Below are 26,091 nucleotides of genomic sequence, written 5' to 3' on the forward strand. Positions count from 1 at the left end.
CTGAGATAATAAATAACACATTCAATTTTAAAGAAAGATACCTCATATTTATCAGCTGATATTCTTTCTATGACCTCATTAAGTCGATTGTCACATCTGCTTTTGTATAGAACCTTTTATAGCAGAAGAGCAACAAATTTGTTGAAAAAGGATAAAAAAAAATTATATAACAGTAGTAACCATAAGAAGAAGAAGAATAAAGCCTGCTTTAATATACTTCACTCCTTTCTATCACTTATTAACCATAGAAAAGGTGAAAATAAGCAGAAAAGTTAATAGTAATATGATCCTATTAACCATAAGAACATTAAAGGTGAAAAAAAATGCCTTATAAAAAATTCTCACATTTGGCTTCATAAAAAACATTTATTCACAAAGAAATAACAAATTCGTTAAGAAAGCAAAGAGAAAAAATAAATATGATACTCATAGTTAACATTCCTGCGTTATTTTTCCCAGCCCTAGTGAATCCATATGAATTCAATGTGATATCTATCCTTTATACTCTTTTTAATGGTTCTATATATGTGCAGAAATGTATAAATTGTCTACAGGTTCTATTCAACACCCACTTTCTTTCGAGGACCATCTTATACCAACAGAGGAAACTATTCATCATATATTACAATTAATTCCTTTTCTTAGAGTTGGAATGAATTCATTGGTGAGACTTATTAGATTGGTCTTTTCTACATACTCTTTAAGATGATTTGGAAGATAAGAAATCATTCTAGATTCACATGACTATACATCAAATTAAGGGATGTTAGATTAACATGTAATGTTTCTAATAAGTTTATTCATAATCATGTCTAACTTTTCTGTTTTGATATCTTTTGGAATCAAAACTACGTCTGTAAAATTTTCCAAACCTATTCAAGTGTTTTGTGACTTTCCTCAAGTGGATTGGATCAAATTCTCAATACTCATGATGCTGCTAGATGAAGTCCAAGGATTTCTACTTGTGTTGGGATCTTTAGTGGGAGCAAAGGAGAGTACATTGGGAGCTTTTCTTCTATTTAGGCATCCAAAATGCTTTGTATGTTGAAATTATGGGTGTCATACTTGCAATTGTTGGTTCTTTAATATCTTAGAGGAAGATGGAAAAAGTGTTCAAAGATATGTTTTGATATGGAGTTTGAGTTTTCACACGGGAAAGAGAATCACTCTACTAATAAATTGGCCAACATTGAGGATTGAAAATAAGTTAGAATATAAATGGTTTTTTTTCGTTCCTAATAGTATTAGTTTGGATTTTTATTTTTTTTATAGGTATTTTTTTTTTGTGTAGAAGGGACTATTTCTTTTTTTATGTAGGTTTGGTGTATTGCCTCCATGTGTTTTTAAAATGTGTTTGCATCTTCTATTTTCTTTTTTTATGATATGTTTCATGTGAGGAAAAAACATTTGCAAATTTTAGAGTGTCAACCTATCTATGATATCAAATTTCACAGTAATGTATAATATGAGTTTCTAAAGAAAAAACTAAAAAGAGGAACAAGTAATTTATTTAAATCTAATCCCAAATTATTATTGCAGCAAATCCTATCATTTGGAATTAACTTTTCTTCTTCTTTTTTTGTTTAAACTGACACCTTTAATCCAGTTATTAGTTTTATCCGACCATATACGTACGTAACACCAAAGAGGGTTGGAGACAAAACTAGCATGAGAGGATCAAAATTCGTTTTATATTTCAATTATTATATTTCTACTCTTATTTTTTTTACTCTAAGATTTAAAATTTGGAACTAAATATTAAATAAACATACTTTAAATCTATCCAGAAATAATATTTTAAAGAGTAATTCTAGAAAACAGAATGATACACCTTAAATAAACACTTTCTTAATAATGTAAAAAGGGTAAAAGCTAACTATTAAACAACTCAGTCTTACACGCAAATTTGGGACCAAGTTTGACAAAAACGACCAAAAAGAGATCATTTCAAAGGCAGAATAGTGAGTACAACAAGCTATGATAACTAGATTTCTTTTTCGATATCCATTTACATATATGAACTTGGGAGATGTGTTAATATGGCCAAATGCAAGAGGTTTATGTTGAAATCATGACCACTATCCAGTGGACAAATATGCCTCGCAATGTGTTCGTGCTACTTACCGAGCTGTACTTTGAAACTATCAGTGATTCAAAAGCCCTATAGAAATCCCTAGGTTACAAGCAACCTATACAATATAACGGTTTCTATTTTGTCTCATCCTTGTATTCATTGGAATTTTCCAAACTGTCTTGAACTTGTTCCTCTTTTTTTGGTGCTCTTTCTTCTGGAATGAGGAGGCCAACCTTTGGATACTTTTCTATGAATTTAAATTCCCAGTCCTCTAATATTGTAAACTCTGACTCACCTAAACCTTCGAGGTCCCCATTAATGTCTTCAGGTTTGAAAGACAGAAGTGCAAGGGCTCTACTACACTCCTTTCCTGCAAACATTGCATAAGGTCCTCCGGGACCATAAAAATTCCTGCTTGTTCATAATCAAGTAGAGTTTGTCAGTGTTATCACTCATACCAAGTAAGCACACACAAAATGTGTTAAGAGGTGAATGAAATGTATCACAAGATGACATATGACAAGTAACAAATCATCTTTTCAGTTATTACTAAAAACTCAAGAGTTTAACTCATATACCGTCCCTGTAAGATAGACATTCAATCATATTTGACCACTTTATCGCATCATTCTATTCACAAATATGAAACGATGTTTGTGTAAAAATAATAAGTAAATGATCAATTTGATGAAAATGCAAGTTGTAGTTATTAGCTTTTTAAAAAATGAAAAATAATAATCATAGTCTCGTAATGTGCCAAAGTTTCAAACTGATCCCTAATATTGTAGCATAATGACAAAAGACTTTCTGCTCTACTAACAATAGATCCTTAACAGTATATTTTAAAAACAAAATAATCTCAAAATTTCACAAAAATATTTCATTCTCTAAGAAATAAACTGAAAATTAGTCACTTTTAAAGATCAAATCGATCATTTATTTAAAAGTATTCTACAGCAGTAGTGTATGTAATTGTTTTAGCCAAGGATTTGCGAGATCTCTTCAACTAGATCATTCAATATTTTGTCTACTTTCCAAGGTTTGATTTTCTTTATTTATTGTGAGACTTTCCTTTCTACAATTGCAATTGGTTCTCCAAAATCATGGTCTGTCACTCCTCAGAGTATATCGTATAAAACCTCTCATACTCATCGATACACAACCCGTTACGCTCGAACACAAGCGTAGGGTCCATCAAGCCGATTATAACATTCGTATAATGGCCTATTGGTATATGATCCTTCAGGCCCGAGTGCAAGCTTAAAGTCTATCAAGCCATTATAACACTTAGATCATATGACCCATCAATACACAATATTCAAGCATGAGCGTAGAGTCTATTTAATAGTGGACCTCACTATACGAGATCCACTAGAAAGATCATTAAACCTATGAAGTTCATGAACTATATTTAACCAAAATTATGAACGTTATAATCGGAATCTTTATGTTGGCATAAGAGACAAGTGTCACCCTAAGGTGGACTACAGATTGTAAACATGGTCTCCATACTGTCATTCGGAATAAAATTGCAAAAAAGAAAGTTATTATTTGGTATATGGATCTATCAAAATTACCAACTTGTAGATAGGGGTTCTTTCACTCATGCCTTAGAGCTTCACTTTGGCCCTTCCACGTATGTCAATCATCAAGAAAAACTCTAAACTCAGCCAACATAGTAACAGAATACCAACCAGCTTTTGAAAAACTTTGCAATAGTTATTGGGCTAACCCCTGACATGATTTTGAATTTTTTTATTTCTAGACTCATTCCAAAAATATGTTGTGTGCTTGTTGTCCTCCAACCCATTTCCATTGCCCAAGCCTTAGGTTTGACTAAGTTACTTGAATCCAAGTTCCATGACTCCAAACAAAATACACTAGGCGCCAAACTATCCTCCCTCTACCATCTTCTAACCTTTTACCGAACCCTAAACTTGTCAATCCCCCTACAAAATGTTTGACTTCAACCTACTTCAAGAGAGACGATGTGTAGGTTTGTGTTATAACTGTGATAACAAGTTTTACCCCGGTCATAAGTGCACTACCAAGCGTTTCCTACTTTTATAAGGAGATTATGATCCCCTTAATCCTTACCACACATGTATGGAAACTGCATTAGTACTGATTTAGATGGATCTATCCATTTTCATTTTTCTTTTCAAGCTTTCTCAAGCACCTATTGGCTACATGCATTCAAGTTTCATGGCCACATTGAATACCTCCTTGTCACTATTTACCACAATATTTTACGAACTCGTTTAGCTTCCCACCTTCAATTATGCACTGTCCCCACCACACCATTGTCTGTTATGATAAGCAATGGTGACCGTATACATTGCTCATTCTAATTTTCCTTAAGTCCTTGTATCCATTCAATCTCAACTTTCATTATTCCTTTTTACCTACTATCGATTGACGGAGTTGATGTAGCTTTGGGAATGGATTGGTTAGCTATTTGGGACCCCCCCCTCCCCACCCCCAAGCATATTTCTCCACCCCTCATGGCGGCTAACACATCACTCTTATTGGTAACACCAACACTACCCTTCGTCCAACCTCTTTTCACCACTTTTGCCACACCTTACACATACAAATGTCATTGCATACCTCCACTTACTCACTTTTCAACAAATATCTTTCAATTCCACATCCCCCGCCATACAACCCATTCCTCTAGAAATTCAGCCTATTCTCAACTTTCTACACTATTTTTTGGTCCCTCACGAATTACCCCCAACCGCCCCCACTATCCTAGAACATCAAATTGTATTGTTATCCTCATGCTCATAAACAAACAATGACCTCCCTCATCAACATTATGTTGATAAAGGAATTATTCGATCCAACACAGGCCTTTTTTCTTCACCAATTATTTTTATAAAAAAAGGACAGTACATTTGAGATTTTGTGTGAATTGCAGAGCACTAAACGCAATCACCATTAAGAATCATTTTCCAATCCCTACTATTCAGGAGTTATTGGATGAACTCACTACAGCTTGTGTTTTCACTAAGTTAGACCAACGCTCAGGGTATCACCAAAATCATGTTGACCCTAAAGATTGTCATAAAATCACTTTTCACACTTTTGACAGTCAATATAACTTTTAGTGATGCCTTTCGATTTATCTAAAGCTCCCTCTAACTTCCATGCAACCATGAATGACCTAATCAGACCTCACCTCCAACAGACTGTGCACGATTTTTTAATGACATCCTTATCTACAGTGTATCTGTGATAGAACACTTACATCATCTACTGGTTATTCTTTATTTGCTCAAGGATAATCAATTTTTTGTTAAGTGTTCAATTGGACAATCATCAATTTCCTACTTGGGCCATATTATTCATTAAGGCAAAATGGCCTTATATACAGATAAATTTCAGGCTATTCAGGATTGGTCAACACCTAATTTAATTACCAGATTTTACCCCATATTTATTTGAGGTTATGTCACTCTTGCCTCTTCATTTACAAATATCCTTAAATTGTCAGCTTTTGCATGGTCTACACAGGTAGGAATAGCTTTACAAATTTAAAGGCTACTCTAATCCAAGCACCTGTCATTCAACTTTGGAGAAAGGTGGCGCTTGGCGACTGGAGGTTTGCCCTGATTCCGGCGGATATGGTCGTCGCTCAAGGAGGATTCAGATCCGCTACTAAACTGTGGCGGAGGACAGCAGTGAACAACTAAAAATAGTTGTTGACAATGTGACAATTTTAAAAGACAGTGGATGGCTGCAGATTATAGGTGGACAGCAACAAAAATTGCTCCAGGCAACGGCAATCAGTGCCTGATAATGGTGGACAGCAATGGCCATGTCCGACAGATAAATCAAGAAAAAAAAAAACCAGAGCGGCCGGCTCTGATACCAACTAAGGTTAATGCAAAAACATATATTTCTAGAGGACTTACTACACATCTAATCTTAATGTTACATTTAAGTAGAAAGCAACCAGTAACACCTAGACAATTCAATCTGGTTGGAAACACTCACACTCACATCTAACTAATACACAGCTCACACACAACTAATTATTCTAACAGATATCAAGATGTTTTAATTCGAGACTTATTTCAGCATATGCTCCCCGTATATACCTGAACTCTAAGTAACTCTTAGTTTTATCTAAGATTAACCATCACTCATCCACGTCAAGATTAGAAGTAACTTAAAGCAACAGTGTCAGTGTTATTGAAATTTAGGTCTCACTAATAGTATTCTTTCTCGTGAAAATTAATTAATAAAAGGTATTTCATATAATTTTTTATAAAAAGAATTCTGTTTGAGGCTAATTACTTTTATCTAAAATTTAAAAAAAAAAAATCCTTTATATATTTTTAAGAATGATTATGGAAAAGTTAGTTAAAAAACATTCATAAAAAATTTACATAATTAAAAAACAAGTGACTTTCTCATAGGCAACACCAGCACACAAAAACGAAAGCTGTACCTGCCAGTGGACACGTCAAAGATCTGACCCCTGATTGCCATCAAAAGCGGTTTATTGGGGTCGGAACCATCGTAGGCTCGCAATTCCCGGTCCGTTACTTGACCCAACTGGACCGGTTGGCGAGGCGGTTCGGGGTCTTCGAACTGGGGGTGAGTTCGGGCCGAAACAACGGGCGGTTTGTTGTAGTCTTCGGGGGACACAAACATGGCGCTCACGGTTCTGTAAACGACGACCATCATAGCCAAAACGGTGAAAAACGCGGCGGGAGACAGCCCCGTGTAAAACGCTATCTCTTCCATCACGCTCGTGTACAGACCCATTTCTGAACACTTCTCTCAAAATGGCTTCTGAAAAGGAAGAGTAGTAAGCGTTGGTAGGTGAGAATGGAAATGAAGCCACCTAACTGGATTTGGTTGTTTGGGTTTTATGTTCTTTTGTTCTTTGGATTTTGGAAGCGTATTAGTGCACATCTTATGTGGGAATAAATAGACGTGTTGATTTTCCACCATATATACTTTTGTATCAAACCTACCAATATTTAAACCTTAACTTCGATAATTTAAAAGTTATTAATTTGATTTTAATTTTATTTAAAATAAGTTAATACGAGGATGCAAGTAATCAAGTCCTCAGGGGTCTTTTTTAGATGTAACTTTAGGTACATTTCACACCTAAAGTCTAAGATCACCAACTTTTAGTATGGTTCCTTTACAATTAGTTGAATGGATATCTTGTATTAAGATCGAGATTCTATAGCTAACTACTACCTTAGATCTATTTTTAGCATATAAAAGCATATAGAAGAATTGATTGGACCACAACTTGAAATTAGTTTCCTCTCAGTTTTAAGCTAGTGAAACAAAATGAGTAATCGATTCATCCAATAACAAGTATAAACCAATTCACAAACTTGTATTTAAAAGCAAGCATTCATAAATAAAATAGTATTGAATACAAGAGAGTTTTAAAGTGGTTTACATTTCACTCCAACACCTAGGAGATTTATTTTCTCATAATGGATGGGAAGAAGTTAATACAAGGAAGGAACTTTGTCTCCTAATCCTTTAATGATGTTCTTTATAGTACAGAGGAAATATATGAGAAGACTTTTTAAAGTCTCTCTAAACCTGTCTAGAAAGTCTAGTGAAAAGTATCCAAAAAGGTTCTCTGAAATAGAGAGGAAATTTTGTTTTTATAGACAATGATAGTGTGGCTTTAGCGGTGCCATTCATGGCTTCAATTGTGAGATTTCCTCCCAAGGTGGGTTTCCTCTATAGCTTAGCCTTTGTGTTTTTGTGTTGAAGCCTCTTAAGATTACTTCTAGGTGAATGATTCTTCATGGCCTTAACCTTAGGTAAAGGTTTGAGGTTTCCTTTTAAGGTGAGTTTTCTTCATGTGACTCAAGCCTCAAATTCCACGTTGCAACCACGCTTAAGTCAGTTTGTTGTGTTTTGGTCATAATTCCTTTGTTTTCTTCTTATTACATCTTTGACTCTCAAAGTTTATCAAAACCTGCAAAACAAGTAAATTTGAAGTGATTAACATTGATTTTTAACATATCAAAACAAGACAAGTGCCAAATTATAATCAAAGCTAACTCATATTAGGGACTTATCAATAAGTCTACAATAGAACATAAAGCTAAGATACTTCACACACAAATCTAATCATGTAATTAACTAAACCAATAATATCACAACAATAACACGATATAAATGAACCAAAAAACACGAACAATGGAGAAATTAAATTATTTACGCAATTAAACTCAATGATTTCCCAAAACTTTCAACCAGAAACGCCCTCTCTCCCATTAAAACTAGGTTTCATCTCCAACATTCAACATTGGCTCCATTTGGTTTCAAACAAAACACTTAATCAAAACATAAAAATTAAATTCAATTAAAATTACATCAACAAAATTAGAAAAGTCCAAATCCCATAACCCTTCAAATTCAATTCACCATCATTCTCTCTTGAAACAACAAACATTAGAACCCAAAACCATAAAGATAGGAAAAATTGAAACAAAAAGGAAAATGGAGTAGACGAACCTCGTCGGTGTTGCCAATATTGTGAGTTCCATGACGATCGTGAACCTAAGCAGGGAAGGGTCGCCAGGGAGGAGTGGCCAATGTAATAACGAACACATATAAAAAAAGTATCGGCAATGGTAGTGACGAGGTCACCAAATAGTAGAACGGCTCAAACTTGTAGGAGCTACTCGCGGTGTTCAGGTAGATGAGTAGTGAGCAAAGTGAAGATGACCTAGTAAGATCCTCAGTTGTGAAGATGACAACAATGAAAACTGCGACAATTACAACAAAGTGGAACTTACCCCACACTGTTGTTGTTTGCACTAGAGACACGACCTAGAGACACCTAAATCCTTAGCGACTTTCAAGTCAGTGAGCTTTTTGACTTTGATCTACCCTAACGAGTATTGTCTTGCCCAAATCAAGTTAGTAACTCTCTGACTTTGACTTTGTCCAACAAGTATATTATCACCTATCGAGTCTACATAATTATGCAAAACATAATTTTGTAAATTTATGTCATTTCAACCCTACAAATCGGTCCAACAACAACTTATGGTAAAAACATACCAACTATCAAATTGTACATTACTCAATGACTCAATTAATCTCAATCACAATATTTAACCAAACAACATACCAAATTTCAAAATACAATTCAAGTAAACCAAATTAAATTTTAACTCAACTCCACATCTCATATTTCTTTAGACAACTAAATTACACAAACCAAATATCATACAAAAATATAATTAGCAATTGCAAATTATAAATCAATTAAAAATAATGAAATTAACTTTCCTATGTAGACATACAAAAAGCTTTACATATTCCTTTGAATAACACAAACATGATCATAACTCACCATTAGTATCGCTGATCAACATAATCTCTTATAAAAGACTCAAACACTACATGTAACATCCCAAAATACAGTAATAACCATAATCAGAATTAATTACATTTAACAGTAAAACAGTGCAGTCTTTACATTACTAAACGGGGTTCAAAAAGCCGAACGGCTTAAAGTACAACATTAGATACAATACAGCAGTAACAGAAGTTCAGAGACGAACGGTTTTACAAAACTTAACCGAACGTTCAAAATAAAACTGAAAGACTAATAGATAAGAACCTAGCGAGCGCTCTAAGGCTCGGCTTTAACTTCTACTTCAACCAGATTAGCGTCTTCCAAATTTTCTTCTTCTAGCATTTCTTCAAGAGACGCACCTCCATCTGCTCACACCCACACGGATGATCATTGCAATGACAGGACGAACGTACATAGACAACAGACAACACAAGGAAAACGAAAGGGTAAGCTTATGTAATTTAATTTATACATCAGCATATACCATAAACATTTCAATCCACACAAGTACATAATTCAATCATATAACAGCATCCGAAATATATATATAAATATATACTAGACCGACCGTCCGGACTGTATGAATCTGTGTAGTTACAAGCGTCCTTGCACCCGAGTGATGTAGTAACTGGGATACACCAAACAGCTGCCACTCGAGGTTAGTCCATTCTTACGTCGCCCATGTTAACTTATGGACTAAGGACCTCCTGTCGTTCCCACACATGACATACTCCATTTACATGAGGATGAGTACTCACGGAACACCAGGATGGACAGCAAGTCTTAACTTATCCACAGTCATACTTTACCAAATTTAATACTCAATATATGTAAGAGTCGTTCCTCCCTGGAACGCTCGTTCAAATTCCATAATCGTATAATCATTCAATATAGTGTTCACACTTCAACTACTTATAATTTATCATTATCTTTATCTTCAGTTTTAAAAGTATAAAATAACGAACGTTCATACTTCTGAAGAACGAAGACGAACGCTAAAGGCTAGATTTAGAAGGCTCGCTGTCAAACAGAATAAGTCCACACATAATTATATGAAGAACGTGACTGCTACTCGAATCAGTTGAATGAACCGACTCTTAGAGATATAAAATCAATGTTTAGAATAATTTAGGTATAAAGACTCTAGGCCTAATCCAAATGGATAAAGATACGACAAGACAATTATTTAATTATACTGAGAACAATTTGTTTAAAAGGATCGACTGCCAGTCAATGACCGAACGCGATAATATACATTTACTAATAATTTGGACGGACGCTATTTACGCCAATTCAGAAATCAAAGGTAAGGACGAGCGTTCGGTATAAGACCGAACACTTCTTAGGACGAACGCTAGATATAAGACCGATAATTAATTAGGACAAACGCTTGGTATAAGACCGAGTACTAAAGAGGACGAACGCTCAGTGTAAGACCGAGCGCTACAAATTTGTAAGTATAAGGGGTAATACATTATAACTTAATTTAAATTATAAGGTTACCACTAGGCTGAGCCGAACGCTCAACATAGTATTTCACGGGACGCTCGTTCTCGATCAGAACTCTTTCCAAATGAAAGGATTCCTTTTTAAGCAATTGATTAGAAACCGAACGGTATAAGACCGTACGATGACGAACGTATTTTATCATAGTAAGGATTCCATATTTACGATTTCCTTCTAGTTCAATTATCAATTTTCAACGTATCAGTTCATACTTTATACTTCATATCAATATCAATTTCCAAACTTTATATGATTCACATTAATCATTCATACTTCAAAGGGATAAATCATCTCATATTCATACGTATCAACCATAAACATGCATTTCAACCAACATATATTATATTCATTCAGTACAACAACGTTCGTTCATGCATACTCAACCAGCATACATCTCATACATTCAGTTCATATCATGCTTGCATACAACATACAAGTATCAATTAAATTACTAAGCTTCCCTTACCTGGATAGCAGTGTACGTCCTAAGAGTATGACTTTGACTTTGCCCAACTATGGCTTTCTATCCTCCATGATCTTTCTTACGCTCTTCAACTAAGTCTAACCAAAGAAAACTCAGAAAACTCAGTTTATACCCTTGCATGCAACTGAATCTTAGTTTGCATGTAACCCAGAAATTAGCGTCCAGAGTCGAGCGACTTACCGGTTACAGAACTTGGATCTGTTCGGTTCAGTTTGAAGCTCACGGTGCAGGGAACGTTCCTACGGTTCTGAATGTTGAACGGAGAAGAAATGAGTGAGTAACAGTAGAAAGAAGTTGAAGGATTTCTAGAGAGAAGTTGGAGAATATGAAAAGTTGAGTTCTGAGGAAGAAGACGACTGCATGCAGAGAGTGGAAAGAAGGTTTTTCAGAAAATTAGTTTTCTTCCCAAGTCAAACGGACGTTCTCTCACACACGGACACCTGTCTTCCATTACAAATTCAGAAGATTCTAAACTGACACTTGGCAGGCGTGCATCAGAGTGTGTGAGTGCTTTTTTAATGAGACTGAATGTGTGTCGCGGTGCATTAATGAGAGCTGACAGGTGACTTAGCAGTGCATTAATTTGATTAGACAGAAGACTTACGGTTTAATTTTCCAAGGCCTCACACTACACGTGAACCAAGATGATCCACATGTACAAAAAAAAAACATACAAACTGAAAATGACATAAAACTAACTTACTATGTTGGAGAAACTAATTGGACAAAAATGGAAAGCTCGTCTCAAGAATCACCCGTTTTTTTATCTTCAAACACATGAATGTACGATATAAAAACCTAGAACTTTAAAGAAAAAGTTACTCAACCAAACCCGAACCTTACTCATACTTACTTCCCGCTACTCAATTTCACTATTTCTCAACCGGACTCGAAGGCCATGATCTAACTATTTCAATGTGTGCTAATACTCGAGGAATGCAAAAGATTACAAAGACTCGAAAATAGAAAGCGTATTGACATTGGTTGCATGTTTTTAAATAATAAAACTTATTTATAAAAATTTTATTTATTTAAACTTTAAATATTAAAATAATCAAATCTCATATTTTAAATATATTATTAATTTTAAAACACAATTTTCTAAATTTTTATAATATTTAACAACTAAATAATAGTTTATAAAATATTATATGATAAAGCTGAAATATATTTATGTTTGCGGGATACATCCGTTTAAAAGCAAATCAAAATAGATAAAAGAGTAAACAACTCAGAGATAATTTTTTTATGAGTGTAAATAATCTGTATAGTTAAAAAATATATTATCTTTTTAAATAATATTATTATAAGATATAAAAATGAAATATATTTTTTAAATTTAATTTTATTAATACTTTAAATATAACTTATTTTTAGTTATTTATTAAAGTATTTAATAAATAAAAGATATAAAAGAATAAAATTAAGAATAAAACAAAACAGTATGAAATATATTTTCATTTTATAATTAATTAATTTTAAAAATAAAATAAATAAATAAATAAATTAAAATAACTTTTATATATATATAATAAAAGAAATAAATAAAAAATAAATTAACAATCTCAAGTGATTAAAAAAATAAGTTTTGAAACACTTGTTGCACAATAAATATAAATAATAAAATAAATGTTTACATATTTTTTCATAATAATAGAAGTGGGTAAGAAGAGTGTATGTTAATTATCATATCAATATAATAATAGTTTTAAAGTTAAAAGTATTAAAATTTATAATATAAATTACGAACAAAATAATAGCAGGAAAAATATTACAGAGTTATTCTTTTATCCCTAAGTTTTATGTAACTTCTTAAATTAATTAGATTCTCTGAGTAACCTAGCTGTTAATTAAACCTCACAAAACAAAAACGGCAAAATTCCCTCAATCCCCATTTAAATAGTTTCGATTAATCGTCGTCTTCTCCAAGAAGCAAAAATACCCGCTTTCTTCTTCTTCCCCTTTCCTACTCTTTTCAAACTGGGCAACATGAAAGCGTGACTGTCACTGGCTTCTTTTCTTTCGAACCCCCAACATGGTACACCTTCATTCTTTCCTTCTACGTTTTTGATGAGCATAAAAATTTAACCTTTTTTTTTAATTTAATTTTAATTTTAACTTTTTAGGATAAAACCAGTGGCGGAGACAAGTACAACATTGAAACCGCGGAAATCTTGGCAAATGAGGCTCAGGTTCGGATCCAATTCCCCAGTTCATATTTTTTGCATACCCTTTAGCTGGTTCATATTGTTTCTGTGCTGTTCAGCATTTGCCCGTTGCAGAGGCCACACCCATATACGAGCAGCTTCTGCTATTGTTTCCAACTGCTGTAAGTGTTCTTGTTGATAGCTTCGGTGGTTGTTATTGGAAGAAAGTTATGGTTTTGGTTGTATTTTGTGATTGAAATTATGTCGCTTCTTCTGCTATGGGGCTGATTTTTGTTGATGCTTGTTTGTGCTCAGGCCAAGTTTTGGAGGCAATATGTGGAGGCATATATGGCTACAAATAATGATGATGCTACAAAACAGATTTTTAGTCGGTGTTTGTTGCATTGTCTTCAGATTCCTCTATGGTATATTGTTTGCTTAATCTTGTTTATGGCATTGGCTGATGTACCTTTTTTTACTGTCTCTTTTGGATAATTTTCAGCTGCGGTTGGGGATAGAGAGGTTTTGGGAGAGTACAGGATACAAAATTACTGCATATGTATAGCTGCATTTCTGTTCAATCAACTAATATTTGTAAACTTATTTTCAGTTGGCTATCTTGTAAGGTTTTATTGGTTTGCTTACTTGAGGGGACTTGTCTTGTTGCTATTCATAGATATTCTTGCAAGGGCATCCTCTTTAAAATATTGGTCATTTTACATGTAACTGTTAGAAATTGTTCAAAGTAAGAGTGAGTTTTCAGGAAGAAAAGTAATCTGATTTTATTTCTTAAAGATCAGAGGTTACACTGAAGTATTTATAGGATCAGTACATTGTCATAGTGATAGTGGTAGTTAGTTGAGTAACTGACTTAACAACATATATGTAACTGACTTAACTACTTTTCAAACATTGTCATAGTGATAGTGGTAGTTAGTTGAGTAACTGACTTAACTACTTTTCAAACAACTAACTGCCTAAGAGACAGTGACTAGCTGCTCTTCTAATGCAGTATTCTCACAGACATAGTTAAATCATAGAAGGTCTTCAAAATTTCTCAATTTCTGCTGCATGTGTTCTGAATGTGTCCCATCTTCTCTATCCTATATTATGTTTGGTGTTAAATTTTCATAAGATAGTTCGTTTTTTGTGAAAATGGATGAAACATCCTGCTTATTTTGCTGGTCTTGTGGTACATGCAAATGATGTTTTTGTTTCAATCTATCCTCTGGTATACAGGAGATGCTACATTCGTTTCATTAGAAAGGTCAATGACAAGAAGGGCATGGAGGGTCAGGAAGAGACAAGAAAAGCTTTTGATTTTATGCTTAACTGTGTGGGTAAGTTTTATTCCTTTGTCCTGTTCGAATTATCTTTGTTGTTTTGTTGGATTGAAGTATCAACTATTTAGATGGGGAAACTCATGCATGATGATTTGGTCATGTGAGGAGTATCCAGTAGAGACTTTGGTGAAAAGAACATTGATTAGAGGCCCATAGTTGTTGAAGTGGACATTAAAATTAGTCCATTGGATGGGTGTAGAACAGACAAAAGATATTAGGAGACACAAATACTGGAAACATGCTTTTTGGTGGAACTTGTTTGATATAAAACCATTTTTCTGTCTTCCTCCAATATTTTAAGTTGTTAGGTAATTGGTTTCTAACTTGATACTAGAGTTCTATTACCAAATATCTAGAGTCAATCCTTGCTGCTCCTATTCTTCTAAATAAAACTTGGATTTCAGCAGACAATAGGGTTATTTCATGCATTACCCATGCTTCAAGGTCAAAGAGTTGTTGTTTGAAATTGTATAAGGCTTCAATGGTCGTGTGGTCTAGAATTTGATACTTGCTTCCTCCATTCATTTTATATGTGGATTTCAACGTAGGGTTGGGCTGTTATTGTTGGACTGTTTATTGTCTGCAATTCAAGCCCTAGGGGCTTTGTGTGAGGAGGAGTTTTACATATGAAACCATTTATGTACCTTGAACCAATGGCATGTTCTTTTGTGATAACTGGAAAATATCAGTAGATTGCATACATATTTCAATACAAGAAACTCTGGAAATATAAATTTTAAAAATATTTGATGAAATTTTGTTTTACTGGTGAAATGTTGATTGTCATTTTTTGCAAATAATTCATTTTAATGTTGACTGAAAGAAGTTTGAGTATTTAGAAAACTACAAATCTTTCTTGATTGAATAGATTATTAAAGGGTAAAAAATATTGGTTTGATATATGAACTCAAAAGACATGTGCCATAAATCCTCAAAATGAAGGCACATGACTACAAGTTAAGAATAGTACATAAAAGGTTATCTTTTTTTTAGAATGGGGACTTGAATGTAGGAGTTGATTGGTTTAAGTCAGAGCCTATTGGCAATGAGAAATCCGTGTTGCATATTCCACCTTATCAGTTAAGGCTTTGTTGCTGTTTTTGAATTTATAATGCATTTATAAATATGTTAGTGGCTTTTGTCTTTTTACCGATTGGGTGCATGTTTGAAATCCTATTTATTGCAGAATTCAAAGTAAAAGAAAATAGAAATCTTTAAGAGATTGATTGAAGTTTAACTGGTCTGATTCAGGCATGGGGCTATTGGGGAATTTCATAAATTTTGAATTTTAAGAAATTATTGGTAATTGTATAAATTTTCTTAATAAACATACTATAGTCGCAAATTTCTTGTGTAATTTGATGAACCATTTGGTAGATCTATTCACTAGTAATTTTAGTATAGTTGAAGCCAACATTTTTCTTTTATAAATAATTGCGTCCTAGTTAATGCTTTAGCTTCTGATTTAGATTTCACTTATATTTTATGTTTGAAAGCCTTCTACCACTTATGTTTTTGCCGGAACTCACTATTAATGCCAAAATTCATTATTTTCGTTTGATGTTATTTGGAAATTAGGAGGGAAAGGGAAGACTGTTTGTTATATTTATGTATGAATAAATGCATCTATACGTTATATATATACATATATACCTTCACACTTAATGATGTGATAACAGGAGCAGACATAGCATCTGGTCCTGTGTGGATGGAGTACATAGCCTTTCTAAAATCATTGCCGGTTTGTTTGGTTAACCTTTTCTGTTTTCTGCAATTCTTGGAGCATACTTAGGTATTATGTTACATAATTTGGGTCAAATTCTGTGATCTCTTCCAGGCTATAAATGGTCAAGAAGAGTCACACCGGATGACTACTGTGAGGAAAGTCTATCAGAAGGCTATTGTTACTCCAACCCATCACATTGAACAACTTTGGAAGGACTATGAAAACTTTGAAAATTCTGTTAGTCGTCAGTTGGTAAGATATTGATTATAGTAAAATGCTTGCTCTATTAATTTGTAGTTTTTCTTCCTTCGTTGCATGCAATTTGATGATAAAGATGTTCTGCAGGCTAAAGGACTAATATCTGAATATCAACCCAAATATAATAGTGCTAGGGCAGTTTACCGGGAGAGGAAGAAGTATGTTGATGAAATTGATTGGAATATGCTTGCTGTACCACCAAGTGGATCCTACAAGGTAACTTTCTTTTTTCTTATTAGTGATGATTGTTACAGGATAATTTCTCCTATTTAAGCATGCAACTATGGATCTCTAAAAATTGTAATTTGGGTTATGAAAGGGTTATAGATCCCACATTGACTAGGAATAAAGTCAGATAATAATATATAATGCAATCCTCACCTTACAAGTCGATTTGGTGAGATTGAGATAGTCATACTTGAGATTGAAACTGTAAAATAATTCTTGAGGGCTTGATTGATCCCTCTCATAATCTTCTATTTATAAGAATAAATTGATACAAGAGTACATGATAAATAGGGTAACCCTAGACACAATATAATCATGATAAATAGGATAAACCTAGACACAATATAATCATGATAAATAAGGTAACCCTTGACACAATATAATGATGATAAATAGGGTAAATATCCTAATAGTCATAAACCCCCTTACCAAAATGGTATCAAAACCATTCAGAGCTTATCCTACTAGATGACCTACAAATATCTAGTTCCACACTTGAGATGTTCATTTCTTGGTGTGAGATGGTGTGATCGGGCTCCTGTTAGACCACCCACAAATATCTAAGCTCACACTAGAGATGTTCATTCCTCGGTATGAGGAAGTGTGTTGGAGATTCTATATCAACTAGGAATAAGGTCAAATTTTAATAAATACGTGGGGTGCAATCATCACTTTACAAGCTAGTTTGTTATGGTTGCATTAGGCATAAACTCACTTACTGAGAGAAAGTAGAGGAAAGTGGGATTTGCCTTTGGAAATGTTGATCAAATTGCAACTTGATGTTTCTTTTATGCTGATATTGATTTCATGGTCCTGTTTGCAGTAGTTGGCTGTGTGTGAAAGCACAATTTGATGTAAATTTTGATATTTATTTTTATGGAAGGTGCTGGTTACATAGACAAAGCTCTACGCTTGATGTTAATGAGATGAACACTGATGTAATTAGAGGAAATATCTATAGAATCTTCTTAATTAGAGAAAATATCTATAGAATCTTCCTAATTACAGAAAACATGTGTATGATCTTCTAGATTATTTTGTTTCCTTATTTCCCTTTCTAGAAGATTAGATTGCTAAAATAGAGGTAAGAAGAATGTAATTACTATGAATGAAAATAATAAAATCATTCTTTTTCAAGTTGGTATCAGACCTCCTGATCTTGGGAGATCTGTTTTCGCTGCAACAGTAGCCACCGCCGTCGCTGTCCGACCACCACGGATGCCGCCGTAGCCGATTGGGGTTGTTGATAGAGCAGAAAGGTGCGCCCAACTCTGGCGATCACAACACCGGAAATCGCTTCGGGAAAGAGCCACCACGCACCGCCGGCGCGTGTAGCCCACGCGTCGCCATCATCGCCGGTGCGTGTAGCCCACACACCTTGTTCCGGCGAGACCCACTCGTCGCCGCTGTCACAGACAAGGTCGCTGGAGCCTCCTAAGTCCATTCCAAGGGTCGGTGACGTCCCATTTTGCCCAGATTTGAGTAGATATGAGATTTCACTTATGCTCCTTTTCTCGGTGTAACCCACACGTCGTCGTCGCCTCAGATAAGGTCACCTGAGACACCTGATTGCTTCTATGTGATGTCTGAAGTAAAAATTATTCCTTTGGGTCCTAATGATCTACCCAATTTGGTGGGTGCTCGGTTGGATGGTCAGAATATCCTACAATGGAGCCAGTATATTCGAAGTACTCTCAAGGGACTTTCAAGACTAGATCACATAGATGGAGGAGGACCAGGACCAGACAACACTCATTTTCCAATTTGGGAGAATGAAGATTCACTAATTATGACTTGGATGTGGCAGTCCATGATTCTTGAGATAAGTAGAAATTATATGTTTCCTTCTTCTGCCAAAGAAATATGGGATGATTTACAAAGTACTTTTTCATTAAAAAAGGATTTTGCTGCATGCTATGACATTGGAAGCATGATATTTCATACAAAACAAGGCTCCCTTTCCGTATCAGAGTATCACAGAATCATGAATGGATTTTGGATGGAATTAGATCAAAACCAAACAATAAAGATGTGTAAAACAGATGCTGCCACACTTGCTAAAGTCATGGAAACAGGAAGAATCTTTAAATTTCTCCATGGCCTAAATCCTAAGTACGACCCAATTCGGGTACAAATCTTAGGAAGAGAAAAATTACCATCCCTATCAGAAGTATTTTTTTTATGGTAAGAGGAAAAAAAACTTGTAGAATTGTCATTCTTGATGGGGGACCTCCAACATAGGCACTGCCATGATGACTGGAAAAGGGAGTCCATAAAGGAACAAATGCTGGAGGAATGTCGTTTGAAAAAGGTACTCATGGAGACTATTGTTCATACTCTGTAAAAGATCTGGACACACCAAGGAAACATGCTTCAAACTCCATGGAAGAAAGAATGTTCTCAAGCGCATGGGAAACAACAAAGGGTGTACTCAAAGATGGGGAAATCATACTACCTCAGAACAGGAAGCCACCAATCTATCTAGTCCTTCACATTCTAGTCCTTCACCATCACCTGATCTTGATATGAAAGCTTATAAGGAGGAACTCGAGCGCTTTAAAGCAATATTTGAATCAATGAGTAAGCCCTTTGGATCATGTACTCTATCCATGAAAGGTAAGATTTGTCTCAATACTTTTGGTCATGTGTCTCATGGTATTTGAATACTTGATTCAGGAGCAACTGATCATGACACCTTTTTGTGTGTCCTTCGACTCATGATAAAAGAAATAGAGAACAACTTATTACAGTTGCGAATGGTCAAGGTATACCTATATGCGGCTCTTGGAATATAATTTTTGACTCATCCATTGTATTAAAGGATGTTTTACATGTTCCTCAATTAGCTAATAGTCTTATCTCTGTGCAAAAACTCAAAGGATTTAAATTATTTAGTAACATTTTTCCCAACTTACTGTGTTTTTCAGGACTTTGCCATGGGGAAAACGACTTTAACTGCTACGGAGCAAAGTGGGTTGTATCTTTTGGAGTTTGATGACCAAAGCAACACAAAAATCATGAGTCAACAAGCTACATCTGAGATGTGGGCAAATTCCCAAATGTGGTTACAACATCAAAGGCTTGGGCATTCTTCATTTAGTCTTATCAAGTCCTTGTTTCCCCATTTGTTTACCAAGGAGTTTGTTGAGTCTTTTAGTTGTGATATTTGTCAATTGTCAAAACACAATCGTGCATCTTATCCTATTAGTAATAAAAAGAGTACTTCTCCATTTGATTTAATTCACTCTAATATTTGGGATCTTGTCATTGAATCTATTTCCGGAGCGAAATGGTTCGTTACCTTTATTGACGATTGTACACGTGTCACGTGGACATACCTTATAAAAAATAAATCAGAAGTTTTCCAAATTTTTGTTAATTTTTTCCGTCTTGTCCAAATTCAATTTGGAAAAAAATATGAAAAGAATCAGGTCTGATAATGGTACTAAATATGTGAATCATGAATTTCTCAAGTTTTTGTCTCATAATGGTATTGTTCATGAACTAACCTGTGTAAACACCCTTCAACAAAATAGGGTTGCAGAAAGAAAGAATAGTCATTTTCTTGAAGTAACTAGAGCTCTTTTTCAAATGTTTGTTCCTAAAAATTACTGCGGAGAAGCTGTGTTAACTGCTACATATCTCGTCAACAGGTTACCCAATTGTATCTTAAATGGCATTAGTCCTATGGAGTCTCTATTGTCTTTTGTTCCTTCTTCGTCCCTAATAACGAGGCTACCTAGTCGAGTCTTTGGATGTGTTGTTTTTGTTCACTCTTATCATCTAACCGTAGTAAATTAGATCCCAGAGCTCTTAAATGTATCTTTATTGGGTATCCTTCTAATAAAAATGGGTACAAATGTTATCATTCTCAGAGTCGTCATGTCTTTATCACCATGGATGTCACCTTTCATGAAACACAATCCTTTTATGTTAGTCCACCACTTCAGGAGGAGAAAGCACTTGAAGTGGATGAACTCTCCTTCTCGTCATTACCATGTTTGTCTTTGCAGGATGCTCAAGATCTAAGCAATGAAGCTACCATAGTCCATAGTAAAGAAGACAAATTTTTTGGCAAAAAATATGAAAGAAGAAAACAACCAGGAGAAAGTATTACTGAGGATTTACCCATTGCATTAAGAAAGGAAAGAAGGTCATGTGCTAAATATCCTATTTCTCAGAAGGTTTGCACTAACAATCTCTCTGATAAGCACAAAAGCTTTATTGCTGCCATTGATGCCACAAAAATTCCTACCTCAATCCAGGAGGCCATGAAACTTGAACATTAGAATCAAGCCATGAAAGAAGAGATGAATGCATTAGAAAGAAATTCCACTTGGGAGATTGTTGATAAGCCAAGAAACAAGAAGGCAGTAGGGTGTAGATGGATATTCACAGTGAAACAAAAGGTAGATGGGACAATGGAAAGATATAAAGGTAGATGGGACAATAGAAAGATATAAAGCTAGATTGGTGGCAAAAGGATATACCCAAACTTACGGGATTGACTATGAGGAGACATTTGCCCCAATGGCAAAGATGAATACAGTTTGAGTTGTTCTCGCGTTGGCTGCTCATTTTGGATGGGACTTACACCAGTTGGATATAAAGAATGACTTCCTTCATGGAAATCTAGAAGAGGAAGTGTACACGGAGATTCCCCCAGGTTTTGAAGTGAAAAATGAAAGAAAACAAGGTATGTCTCCTAAAGAAAGCATTGTATGGTCTTAAGCAATCCCTTAGAGCATGGTTTGGAAGATTTACAAAAGCAATGGTTTCCCTTGGGATACAGACAAAGCTAAGGAGATCATACACTATTCATAAAGCACTCTTCTACAGGTAAACTCACTCTATTGCTTGTCTATGTGGATGATATGATTATTGTAGGAAAATTGGCGTTAAAAGAAAAATTGGCAGCCCAATTTGAAATGAAAGATCTAGGAAAACTCAAACATTTTCTTGGAAAACAGGTTGCTTACTCCAAGAACGGAATTTTCATCTCCCAAAGGAAATATGTAGTTGATCTCCTCAAAGAAATAGGAAAATTGGGATGTAGAATGTCAATAGTTCCTATAGAACAAAATCACAAAATTGGAAGTGAGGAAAGTGCTCCTGTAGAGAAGGCCCAATATGCAGTTAGTGTAGTGAGCCAATTTATGCATGACCCAAGAGAGAGACACATGCAAGCAGTTGACAAAATTCTCAAATACTTGAAGTCAAATCCTGGAAAGGGGCTATTATTTAAAAGGGAAGACACATTGACTATGAAAATATATACTAATGCTAACTATGCAGGTTCTATTACTGTCAAAAAGTCTACTTCTAGGTATTGTGATAGGATCTAGGGTTATAGAAGGAAGAGAAAATGAGAGGGGAGTTAGGTGGGAAGAGTTATTAGTTAGTTAGTTAGTTAGTTAGTGGGAAGGGGAAGAGAAACTTTATAAATAGGGAGTAGGTTCTGTAGAGGGGGGATTATTGAGTGAATTTGTTGTAAAGACAGGATTTTAGCCTGTAGAGGGAGGTTATGCTCCTAACCAGGGAGGTTATGCTCCCAACCATTCTATGTAAAGAGAGTTCTTTTACTGTGAATAATAGAAAAACCCATTCTTTCATTACTGTTTTTACCTACGGTTAGTGTTCTTAGTTAGGTTTCAAACTCAGGAACCTAACAAATTGGTCTGACTTTTCGTTTCGAGAAGCGGTCAGATCATCCAGAGCGCTGCCGTATCAACAGGAGAACTATCGGATATCCTTAGGAGAGGAGTGTTGGATCTTTGGGAGAGAAGGGTGATGGAAGGAAGAGACAATACCTTGGAGAGGAGGACCAACAAACTAAAAATGAGCATGGCAGAATGGAGAAGCAATATGCAAGAATGGAGAAGAAATATGCAAGAAACGAGAGAAATGAAGCAAGAAATCAAGATTCACATAAAGGGCTTAGAAAGAAGTGAGAAATCTGTCATGAAAGGACAGAAAGAAGGTTCAGAAGAAGAGCTGGAGGAAGACAGGGGTGAACAAAATTGGAGGAAGCAGGAAGAATTGCCCAGGTTTAAGGGGCTGGACCCATTGGGATGGATCTCTAAGGCAGAGAAGTTCTTTGACATCCAAAATGTCAGAGAGAAGGAGAGGCTCAGGTTGGCTTACAACTGCATGGAGGGAGGCACCCTCTATTGGTTTAGGGCCTGGAAAAATAAAACCAAGAACCTTTCTTGGAAAGGGCTGAAAGAGGCATTGATATGGGGGTTCAGAGGAAGAGATAGAGTCTCTGTTTTTGAGAAGTTAGCCCAAACTACAGGAGTTACAGAAGCTGCCTCTGAGAAAGTTGTAGAAGTTTCTGATGCAAGGGTGGATAACGTGACATGTTGGGAGGGAAAATACATCAGGTGAAGATCATGATGGGAAGGTTGTGACTCTTGTTTCTCCAAGTAAAGTTGCAAAAGTTGTTGTTTTTAGTGGAGATAGAGTGGTAGGTTGTGTTGGGAATGTCAAAACAGTAAAGAAAGGGGAAGAATTGTTGAGGCCTGGGTTAAAACAATGGTGTCAAAGAGCAACCCAGTTGAGTCTGTTTATAGGGCAAGAGAGGACCTGCTGCAAGATATCAAGAAAGGAAAGAAACACTCAGGTGGAGGAGAAAATTCAAGCAATTGGGAGCAAAAAGAAGAGGATGCCATTGACAATAATGGAGCTAGGAAGGGTGAGGAGACACCAATTTTTTCGTGGGTGAAAAGAGAAGAGTTGACCACTTATGAAGGGATTGACACCCAAGATCAAACAACAGGGGCAACAAATGCTTCTAAAGTTCAAAACACCAAGGGATAAACAAAAGCATACCCAAACAGCAAAGAAAATGTAGCCCAAGGGTGCAAGACTTGGCATAAAAAATTCAAGCACCTTTCTTGGAAAAATTTGGCCCCAACTCTACTAAAGATAGTTGAAGGGAACAGAAGAAGCAGTCTCTGTGAGAACTGGGCAACAATAACACAGATGGAGAGTGTGGAAATTTTACATGAGAGTTTGCAAGTAGATGGAGCAGCTGCCAAAAGTGTTACAAGAGCCGATGAAGTCAGAGTTGAGATTTTGAGGACTTCACAAAATTGGGCTAAAAGAATCCAAAAAAAGTGGAAGTCATTGGAGGAGGATTTGCCACCACCCAAGCCTCCAGACCTGAATTGGAGGGCAGCATCCAGTGGGTTCCCTTCATATGGTAACAGGTTGATGAAGAGGAGCCATGAGATCAAGCTTTTCGGTTCCAACCTTGAGGACAAGGTTGTTCTGATAGGATATAGGGTAATAGGTGATAATGGGTTTAGGATAGAAGGAAGAGAAAATGAGAGGGCAGTTAGGAGGGAAGAGTTATTTGACAGTTAGTTAGTGGGAAGGGGAAGAGAAACTTTATAAATAGGGAGTGGGTTCTGTATAGGGGGGATTATTGAGTGAATTTGTTGTAAAGACAGGATTTTAGCCTGAAGAAAGTAAATTGAGCAAAGGGTGTAGAATGATCGAGACTTCTGCAAAATTATCTTGTGCACCTCAATTTTTTCATACGTGTTGTCATCTACCGTTGGAATGCATTGAGGAGCATAAGTTGTTTTTAATTTTGGAGAAGTTCAATTCATTTTCTTTTTCTTATTCTATTATAAGGGTTGTTGTTATTGATAAGTTGATACAAAATTTTCAAAATCTCTATGCTATATAGAATAAAAACTTTTATCCAAAATGCAAACTATATAAAAAGCTTTCTGTTACGCAGAAGCATATTGGTGGTTTTACACTTTTATATCTCTAACCTGCATTCTCACATAAGTGAGCCCTTTGAGTTTTAATCATTGACAATATATAGGCCCGTCTTGAGCTGAAATTCAAATTTATTTCAAAGAACAGGGGTGTTAAGGATTTAGATCTAGACCACTTGGTTAGAAAGTGTTTAGATCATGCCATGAACTGGCTATCCTAAAACAAAGTGTTAAGTGAAGCTACAACATGATTTTGTGCTTGTTACGTGTCTAAAATCATGATTACTTCTGACAGGAAGAAATTCAGTGGATTGCATGGAAGAGGCTTTTATCTTTTGAAAAGTAAGTAACATGTTTTTCTTTTCTTTTCCAGTAATTGGATTGTATTACATGAACATTTTCACTGATAAGTTTTTATTAGATCTCTGCTACTTGATATTGATCAAACTGATGAAGCAATTGAGGCAAAGTATTGGATTTATCTACGGTTTCTTTTGCACCAATTTGCTTTAATTAAAGAACAAACAACGAGAACTGTTTCTCCCCAATGATGTACAAAAGCATTTGCATTGCATAAGGTGTCTATTCTTTCTCTCTGCAATGCCATTTTATTGTGGTGCTCGAGGACAAGTGGATTGATGTAAAATACTCAATGTGGATAAGAAGAAAGAAAGCTCAATAGAAAAAAATATTTTTTAGCATTGTCACTTCGAAAGGCTTCAACTATTTTTGCCAAATGGTTCTTAATCTTATTAAAGAAGGACATGGATGTAGATAGAAGTTTAGATATGTTTTTCATTAAATAAATCCAAATGCAATGGTAGAATTCATTAATAAAGGTTACAAAATATCTAAAACCTAAAGGTATGACACAGTTACGTATCAAAATATCTGAATAAAATGGTAGAGAAAACTTAGTCACATCTGTTTCTAGTTTTTTGGTTTTTTTTGGAACTGATGGCCTAATGTTTTTCTAGTTGGCATGATTCACATTGTAACACTTGAAGCTACTTAAGACTGAGCTATTATCTTTAATGGTGGGTGAAATAGGCAATCATGCAAAAACTTCGGAGAGGGGGTAGCAAAACAGGACAGGTGGGGTTATTTTTAGAAATTAAAGTCCTTGTTAGATTTAAAAAGAATAGTATAAGTATTCTATATTTCAATAATGAGGCCATTGGACCTATGAATAAACGAGCTTGCTTGTTATTTTAGGAAATAGAGAG

General features: G+C 35.1%; 2 protein-coding genes and 1 pseudogene across 3 annotated transcripts in view; 2 read left to right on the plus strand and 1 right to left on the minus strand.

The window, feature by feature from the left end:
• Positions 1-1,826: 1,826 nt before the first annotated feature.
• On the minus strand, positions 1,827-7,015 carry LOC148200211 (membrane steroid-binding protein 2-like). Its single transcript, XM_088114639.1, has 2 exons — positions 6,534-7,015; positions 1,827-2,485 (listed from the first exon to the last, which is right to left on the minus strand). Exons 1-2 carry the CDS (start codon positions 6,851-6,853, stop codon positions 2,209-2,211), a joined length of 597 nt encoding a protein of 198 aa, XP_087970765.1. The 5' UTR covers positions 6,854-7,015; the 3' UTR covers positions 1,827-2,208.
• Positions 7,016-13,308: 6,293 nt separating this feature from the next.
• The window catches only part of LOC148200212 (cleavage stimulation factor subunit 77-like), a 50,890-nt gene continuing 38,107 nt past the window's right edge, over positions 13,309-26,091 (plus strand). The window contains exons 1-9 of one of the 2 annotated variants that reach the window (XM_088112120.1): positions 13,309-13,468; positions 13,557-13,622; positions 13,697-13,759; positions 13,893-14,002; positions 14,817-14,917; positions 16,600-16,661; positions 16,758-16,898; positions 16,992-17,120; positions 25,161-25,207. In XM_088112120.1, the coding sequence (XP_087968246.1) occupies positions 13,466-13,468; positions 13,557-13,622; positions 13,697-13,759; positions 13,893-14,002; positions 14,817-14,917; positions 16,600-16,661; positions 16,758-16,898; positions 16,992-17,120; positions 25,161-25,207 (722 nt within the window). In that variant the 5' untranslated portion in view covers positions 13,309-13,465. The remainder of the gene's footprint in view (positions 13,469-13,556; positions 13,623-13,696; positions 13,760-13,892; positions 14,003-14,816; positions 14,918-16,599; positions 16,662-16,757; positions 16,899-16,991; positions 17,121-25,160; positions 25,208-26,091) is intronic. The other variant, XM_088112119.1, reaches the window with a different exon arrangement.
• LOC148200213 (uncharacterized) lies at positions 18,715-20,127 on the plus strand (annotated as a pseudogene).

This window comes from Vigna umbellata, chromosome 4 (assembly GCF_029865625.1).
Source record: "Vigna umbellata cultivar VRB3 chromosome 4, Vumbellata_1.0, whole genome shotgun sequence".
Taxonomy (NCBI): Eukaryota; Viridiplantae; Streptophyta; class Magnoliopsida; order Fabales; family Fabaceae; genus Vigna; species Vigna umbellata.